Below are 8,653 nucleotides of genomic sequence, written 5' to 3' on the forward strand. Positions count from 1 at the left end.
TTCCTGTGGGAAGCCTGTGTGTGCCTCTCAACAATGTAAATTCAGTCCACCAACCCACATGTATATTTATGTGAACACGGATTATGCATGGAGTTGATATGTGGCCTTTAATCCTGTCACTGCATGCGAGCGTACGCCACCATCTGCTTCCCTCGGCGGGGATGGGGAGTGACAAAATCAAAGCGTATAGAGTTTCCCATGAGGCCAAAATGACAAGAAGTTGTGTTCAAAACTGTAGTTGTTCGTTCTCTAGTGCGAGTTAGTTTAGTTGCTTTCCAACATATAAATAAATAAATAAAATGGAAAGCACACATAGCAAACTCAATATATAAAATTCTCATAAACTACAATTAAACAAGAATAAAAAAATTACAGGAGGTTTTATTAACTCAATTAAATCACATTTATAACACCACATGCATTTGAGTTTGCAGTGAACAAATAGGAAGACCCAAAAACAGGCATGAAACAAAGGGGGGCTATACCACAGAATCAATTGAGCCCTTAATGCTCCACAAATATATTTCACCACTACAAAAAAAATCAATAAAATATGAATACCAATGCTAATCCTATGGACCCAGCAAGCAGCCAAGACGTCATTTAATTTTCTACTGATGACCAGATGGAGCCGGAAAATAAAATACGGTATTCCTTACCTCTCAAGTTAACATTACGGAGCCTCTTTCAGGTAAAGAGTATATTAAATAGGCAGCCGTCATTTTGAAGTGTCACAGTTGGAAAATCACAGGTGTTCTTAATAGCAGTAACGATGACTGCCTTCCACTCCGGGGAGCCAGTCCCTTTGTAACCGAGTCCTCGTTAACGTTAAATACACCTGCATATTTCCTGCTGTAACAAGTCAAAATGACACTAGCTGGTCTTCCTGGTTACAAAGATGCATGTGTTCATAATGAAGAATGCACTTTACCCTCATTTCTAATTTTGTCTTTCATGAAAACCCAATAATTGAAGCTGTAACACGCTTCACAAACTAAAGCTTGCATTGATTTCACACCAAGTAAAGGAATATATTGTGGGCCAAGCATGAAGGAATAATATATTTAGAAGTTTGCCAAAAGTAATTTACAGACAAAATAAATTCACAAAGTGATGTTATAGTACACGTCTGACACCCTTGGCGACGTACAGCATCAAGTCACAAATATAGAGCACATTAAAAAATCTATTTTATTTAACAATATAAGAAGTAGTTTGCATTTAACTGAGATATCTTTGTGCGTTTGACATGCTCAAATGTTAAATAATGTAGAATAGGGAAGTAATTTCTCTCTGGTGCCGTTCTCAATTTCATTAGAGATGGAGAATGACACAAAACACACACACACACACACACACACACACACACACACACACACACACACACACACACACACACACACACACACACAAAACCACTAATTAGACTTCTCACAGAGTCAACATGTTGATATCATCTGATCAAGCAGACTTCAAAGCGGCCCTAATCACATGCCAGGCTTTGAGCATACCAAGCTGTAAATATTTAAGGAGATATCAAACTTGACTCGTTGACTCGGGAGAACTCCCAGCCCCACTTTCAAACATTTCAAACCGGCATTCATGTGGAGGACATGTTCGGTTACGTAATAACAGCAACGTTGAATCAATAAATTATTTTGAAATCCCATCTTGATAGACTGACATATACATATCGCAGAGAGCTGGTATTGGGAAACAGCTCCAACTACAAAAACTCATGATGCCATAAACACACATGCATGCGGCTCTGTATAATACTGAGGGTTTGGAAAATAAGAGTTTTGAGTCCAAGAAAATGAGCAAATGATCAAATTAGCGCACAAGTGTGTGCAAGTCACTTGGGGTTGTAGAACAGGGATGTTATGGCTTTAATACAATATGCTAGCTAATGTAATCATGAATTATTGCATCATGTTATGGTGTGAAATTGATTCCAGTGGATGCTAATGTGATTTCCATGTTCCAATTAAGTACACGGGAGTATTTGGACATCAGTACAGAATACATAAAGTTCTGGGGGAAATGAAACAATAACACAGCAAATTAATTCAAGGGTTTCCTCCCTCAAAAAACATTTCTGAAATTAATTAAATATCTACATTTAGATAGTTATCCAGGGCCTCACTCGCACTCTATGGACGCACTTTCCTTAGGACAGAAGAAACAGAGAGCTCCTATTTTTGTAAAACCTTGGCCCCACATTGTCTTCTCTGGTCACGCTCACTTGACACCCAATGAGGAAGCCCTTTGATAACCTCTTCTTCTTCCTGCCTGCTGGGTTGGACAAACCGCTGGGAGTAATCCAAGTGCATCCTCTGTACCAGGAACCAGTATTCTCATTCAGCACGTGGGAAACAAGACGAGTCATCCTGTCTAATTGCAGCTGTGCAACACTTTACTTATTACGTCTTACTGCACTTTTCGACTAAACCACCAAATGGGCTGTAATTGTGTCGTTCAGGATAAGAAAGGGATTCACACACGGTGGCTCCGTATCCGGCAGACATGACTTCTGACAGCGGGAGAAGCACCTGGGCCTACATGTTAACGTAGACCACTAAAACTACACAATAGGGAAGGAAGTGAGGCAGATCCCTGACCCATGAAAGATTTCCTCCTCTTGTCTGCATATGAGTAGTGGAAGCGTTCAGCTGCTACCTTTATGTCTTTTTGACTGAACTGAGGTTCATTTAATGTGTTTTAATTGACTTTAGTTTAGTCTCCCCTAAATATGCTTGATGCACATATAAAGCATGAGTGTTTAAAGTAGCAAGGGATTAAAATACTCAAGTACTTCTAAATTGCACTGAAGTACTTGAATAAATGTACTGAGTTACTTCACACCACTGAATGTAACCACTGGCTGACTAATAATGATCCTGGGAGATTAAATCCAGATGAGCTGCTGACTCACCCTGAAGGAATAAAGGCAAAACTGCTCAACATAACGAGGACCAGCCAATATAGATCTCTGCCAAGACTTCGACCTATCTATTTCTCAAATGTATACAGCGACCTCTGCTGACAATTTTCCTTCAGCGTAGTTGATTCCAGATTTCCAGATTTGGAGTAAGTGGATGAGGTGAATAAATAAACCCCTCAGAAAAAAACACTGTGTGTATTTTTGATTCTCTAACTATTATTCTTTATTTCACTGATGTTGCTAGGCAGCAGGAATTAGGTCAAAGCTCCAGCTGCAGTTGATGCCAGCAGGTGTGTGGTATTTGCTCTAATTGTGAAAGGACACCTGTTTGGATGTCACTGATTGGAGTGTGTTGAAAATGGACATCTGCAGAGCAGCACAGTATGTATTAAAAGCATGCAATATAATGCAAATCTACTGTGGTTCTAACTGGGGTTGTGTCTGTGTTTTAAGGATGCCTATTATAGAGCCACATGGTGCTTCTTTGAACAGTTTAAAAAAAAAAAGTAATTGCCAGCCGGAAGCAGGGCATACGTTTTGCCACATACAGGAGAGTGATCACCACAGATCCCTGTCTGGAGGGCTGGGGTGCCACCCACAAGAGAAGAACAGTGAATGGGAAATGGGATGCTCACATAAATCGTCTGGAGCTGCCCGCTCTGAAGTACTTCCTCCCTTGGCTGAGGGGGTCATCATGTTTTAGTGAGGACATACAATGCCTTCGCAGGGCAAGGTGGGCTGAGTTATGGGGATCTGCAGACTAGAGACTTCATCCCAAGGTGGTGAAACAGATTTGGTTACAGTCATGCAACCATGGATGTTTATGCATCAACTGACACTATATCAACCTAATATAAAGGAGGAGGGCCCCAACTCCTCCAGACATGGTGCCAGCAAAATAAGGCTGGTGTAGTGTTATTTGAGCTTCTGACGAGGTCACGCCATAGTGAGACACACATGGTAATCAGAGAACCGGGGTTACATCCATAACCTTTTTGTTGAGAAGATTTCCTGTCTATATGAAGTCTCATATTCATTTTTAATCCAGTGGTGGTATCTGCAAACTCTACAATAGAGTTCACTTCTTGAACATTAAGGGGCTGAGCACACAGCCCTGGGGGGCTCCAGTGTTCAACACTAGAGGTGTGCCTGTGAACTGCCTGGGGTCTGTCTGCTGCAGAGTGAGGTGCTCAAGCCCAGAGTGCTAAATGTACCAATCACTTTCACAGGGGAGATTGTATTGATTGCTGAGCTTAACTCAACATCAGTCATCTTTGCTGAAATATTGTCAATAATAATTAATTTAATATGCTTGCGTTGAAAAGTTTATTAGTTGTAACATGTGCAAATTACAGACACAAACATATAGCTTCATACATCCTTAGACTCACACAACTGTAGTGTTATGACTCAAGACATCGTGTTGTTTCTTCACCATGGTTCCCTTGTATTGTTATGCCATCTTGTGGCAACTATGATACACTGAATCTTTTTATTCTCCTTACTCAAAACACACACACAATCATTCAATTAATTCAACAAATGCACACAGCAAAGCAATATTACATTTTGTGGTTAATTTTCATTACAGTACTATACATGTGCTGGCTACATTCATTATTTTTGATAAATTTACACCAGGTGAAAAGAAACCTGCTTGTTCCTTAAAGAAACGTTAGCAGGGGGGGTGACATCACACTCGGATGGGTTTAAGTTAAATGCGATGCTGATCTTGTTTTGGAATGAATGTGGTTGCAAATGCATACAAAATCCAACCTTGGCCATCGTCAAGCCCGTTAAAGATCAAGGTCAAGGGTCAGAAAAGATACACGGAAACATATTGCTCAAGGACCACAAGTGAACACGACATCACAATTTCATGTCATTGTGACACAAATACAAAACCTTTCATGGAAAGGGGGAAAAAGTGCACTGATGCATGGGTTTAAAAAAAATGCAGAGGTAGAAGCGTTTCTTTTTTTCCTTTCTTTTTCAATTAAAAACCAAACCGAAAAAAAAATCCATGCCTACGTAATACGTCGTACTAGGTACACACAGATGTTGACGTCGCTAAACTGACGGGTCATGGTGCTGAATGAGTGAGAAGTGTCGTGGTTTTTGGTTTCTTCATTTGTAAATTATGTCTACATGACTTGTAAGTAAGCTCATGCGTGGCACTGTGGATGTGGAGGGGCCGCGACCGGTGGGCAAGACTTTACCTACAACCTACACGCTGCCAATGCCACTCTTGTTTTAAACAGCTGTGCACAGATACTGAACAAGCAAGCACAGATTTATGCATTTTATAGAAAATTGCCACATATACTGATCCTTAGTTAGCATTTTCATCCTTTTTTATGTCGCAGAAACAATCCAACCACGGAGGCCTGTCTTAGAACATACTGTACAGTACACACACCATACACAAAGTCTTTATGGTCTTCTTGTTTTGCCTATTTCCTCAAAGGCACTTTATTCTCCAGCACTGGAACTGACTGGTTCAGTCTTCAGATTCAGTAGAACTCAATCAGATACTCTGGGTAAATCTGATTGCTGTCAAAAATGACATAAATCTTTGGATTGGCCATATCGTCCACGCAACTGTCATAAAAGTTGGTGAAGCTGGCATCCTTGGAGGGTGGCCTGCAGTACATAGGATGGCCGACCGTGTATTCCCCAACGAGCACTCTGGCCAGGAACATGGTCCTGTAGGGCGGCTCACTCGCAAATATTGGCGGGGCGAGTCCGTGTCTCTGCAGGGTGGTGTTGTGCTTCCCTGTGGTGTGACAGAATTTACTGGAATACTTTGCATCCCGGGCAAAGTAGCTCCCTGCAGAAAGGAAATGGAATGAAATGTTAAAAATCACACAGAGAAAACAAACAAAAAAGGTGTGCTGAATTGTGTCATGCTGTGACATCACAACACGGAAGGATCTACCTTTGCCATAGACATCGCCATGGCTCCCTGTCAGACGCCAGTCAAAGTTAAATGTACATATAGCTTGTATGTTGCTGTGTCCTGTGCCGTGAAACAGCATTCGCTCCTCAATATCCAATGTGCGCTTGACTTTTCTCAACTGTGTTTTCTTCCTTAGGGGAGAACCGATGAATGACAACAGAACACAGAGAACTGATCATCACTGTGTGGCTTCAGACAGCGGTTCAAACATCAGTTACATGTTTTAGCAAAGGTGAGAAGGCTCTGAATCGGGTTTCATTCTGTTTTTTTAATTTAACAGGAAAAAAAAAAGCTTTTTGTGCTTTTTGACATTGTGTTGTCGACACATAGCAATACAACAATTATCTACCTGCAGAAGAATTCCCATAAATCCAGGTTCTGAATCCTCTGAATGGATTTGATTGGGTGATCCATAGTCCTCTCATACAGTCTGGCGACCTCTTTAAACTCGTAGGTGTCTCTACCGAGCTGGATGAGCTGCAACAACACAATCACACATGGGTAATGGTGAGCTACGCTGTCGACGCTTGAAAATAAAAAAGAAATAACACACCAGACGACAACTGTAGTGAGTGAATGTGTTTTTTTTTTTTGTTTCTATTGGAATCAAACTCCTCTGGGGCAAAATTCACAGTAGCAATAACATAGTAAACACAGTGTGTGTCAGTGTAATTATTAAAAAAAGCTATTTTCCTCACCTGGTAGGGCTCATCTGTATTGATTCTCTCCCAATGACAAGGAACAGGCAAGGCAAGATTATCACAAATGAACCTGAAAGAATAGGTTAAAGAGAGAGAAGAGAGGTCAGTAATGTAATTGTTACAGTGGTGCGACTGAGTGCTCTTGGATAACGTCAATTCACCAATGTCATAAAGAAAGAGACCATATTCTAAGACAGTGGTGCCAGATGCAGAAATCCTCTTGCTCCTTATGTTTTTGGACAGACCAAAGTTCAGGGTCAGCTGCAGGGCATCTCCCTGTGGAGCTTGTTGGAATTTAGGTCACATCAAGGATTCCTGAGGCTGACACAAGCTTGAAACCTGACCTTTGATTTAAAGCATGGGCTCCTTACTCCCATCCCCACTTGCTCCAATAGCATTTCCTTGTTAGATAAAGCAATCAGTCGAAGAATTAAAAAAAAAAAGCTCTCTGGATGTTCCCTTTAAGCACCAAATCTTACCTGAAGCCAGTCGCCGAGTGGAGGGAGCGTTTGATTGGCCGCTGCTTCCCTGTCGTTACATTTATCTGTCGCATCACTGGCGAGGAAGTCAACAAAGGTTAGAACCACACAAATTCACATTCATGCGCAATTTATGCAACGAGGATTCAACCAGACTCCACTAGAACTTTCCTTTCATAACTGACTAACTGTCTGATCAATAACCATTGTATAATTGAAACCAACTATTCATCATACCTGAGAAGTCCAGTCTGTAGGTGTACTTGGCTGTGTAGAACTCCATGACCCCTCGTTGGTTTCTGTTGTAGCACTGCTCAATCTGGGCACTGGTCACAGAGCAGGCTGCACTGGGATCAATCTGACACAAATATGAATTAGTAGATTTCATCGATGCACAGAAAATGATGTGGCAGCTATTTAGATTTATGAATTATTTGTTAGTTCCAGCTCCTTTTGTTGTGAGCGTTCGCAGCTTATGTGATAGTAAATCGATTATCATCATTTTGGGCTGTTGGTTAGGCAAACCAAGTATTTAAAGATGTCCCATTAGGCTGAAGGAAAGCATTTTTCACCACATTTTATAGGCAACTAATTGAAAAATCAATCTGCGGATTCATCAATAATTGAAATAATAATAACAACGATAATAATAATGTGATAGTTGGTTGTGTTCCTAGTTTGATAAGATCCCACATCGAAGGACAAAAAAGCAGTGACATTTTAATCATTAAATGGTTGGCATTTTAACATAATGAACTGATCGATTAATTTATTGATCATCTGCCACTGACATTACAAATGGAGATTTTATTGACTAAACCAAAGAAGAAGAGCTGCCATTAAAGCCTGAGCCAGGCATCACAGAGGGAGGAACAGGATGTGCCCCTCTCATACCTCATACAGTACAAGGACAGGAAGAAGGTGTAATGGTGTGTAAAGCTGTCATGTCCTGTGAACTACCTCAAACATATGCCACACTCCACACTCGGCCAAGTAAAACCAGCACCAGTTGGGGTCTGAGGTGTCCATCTCCTCAATCTCAGTGGACTCCTCCTCTGACGACCTGATGGCTAACATAGCTAAATCTGAAATGAATAAAGGGAGAAGATGCGGGACACACTTAGGCAAATAGCAACAACAACAAAGAAAATGCCGGGTGGGGAGGAGGAGGGGGAGAGAGGGAGACGAGGTGAGGTTTCATTCGTGAGACAAGGGGTCGTTTTTAAAAACCAACGGTCGCGAGGGCATTTCAACCTGTAAACAACATTAAAATACCGGAAATTGCCAATGTCGAGCTAGCTTTCTATTAGCGGCTGCCGCACCTGGCTCCTCTCAACTCAACGGGTGTCTTACCGGTTTCCAGCCGGTCTCTAACCGGGCCCCTGTCCTTACAGCGACAATAATCCTTCATGCATTACATAAAAAAAGCCCACAGACTCCGAATGGGGATGGATGACTGACGCGACATAACGTTTTTCGTTCTTCCTATGCGTTGTTTACTTTTATTTCCTGGTTCGTCACGCACAACACGTCAATGCATCAATGTGACGTAGGAGAGCGCTGCCTTAAA

The 8,653-nt window shown here is 41.4% G+C and overlaps 1 protein-coding gene across 1 annotated transcript; it reads right to left on the bottom strand.

The window, feature by feature from the left end:
- Positions 1-4,256: 4,256 nt before the first annotated feature.
- parp11 (poly(ADP-ribose) polymerase family member 11) lies at positions 4,257-8,594 on the bottom strand. The gene is made up of 8 exons (XM_084038270.1): positions 8,437-8,594; positions 8,044-8,168; positions 7,321-7,441; positions 7,084-7,159; positions 6,602-6,674; positions 6,253-6,380; positions 5,883-6,034; positions 4,257-5,774 (listed from the first exon to the last, which is right to left on the bottom strand). Exons 1-8 carry the CDS (start codon positions 8,492-8,494, stop codon positions 5,458-5,460), a joined length of 1,050 nt encoding a protein of 349 aa, XP_083894396.1. The 5' UTR covers positions 8,495-8,594; the 3' UTR covers positions 4,257-5,457.
- Between the last annotated feature and the right edge of the window lie 59 nt (positions 8,595-8,653).

The sequence above is a fragment of the Eutrigla gurnardus genome, assembly GCF_963514095.1.
Source record: "Eutrigla gurnardus genome assembly, chromosome: 21".
Lineage (NCBI taxonomy): Eukaryota > Metazoa > Chordata > Actinopteri > Perciformes > Triglidae > Eutrigla > Eutrigla gurnardus.

What these genes read in the sequence shown, in the direction of transcription:
- parp11 (XM_084038270.1), bottom strand. Translation starts at nt 8,494, where the DNA reads ATGAAGGATTATTGTCGCTGTAAGGACAGGGGCCCGGTTAGAGACCGG. An exon ending in TAGAGACCGGCTGGAAACCG is followed by an intron (nt 8,169 to 8,436) that starts GTAAGACACCCG and finishes TATTCATTTCAG; the next exon opens with ATTTAGCTATGTTAGCCATC. An exon ending in GAGTGTGGCATATGTTTGAG is followed by an intron (nt 7,442 to 8,043) that starts GTAGTTCACAGG and finishes TATTTGTGTCAG; the next exon opens with ATTGATCCCAGTGCAGCCTG.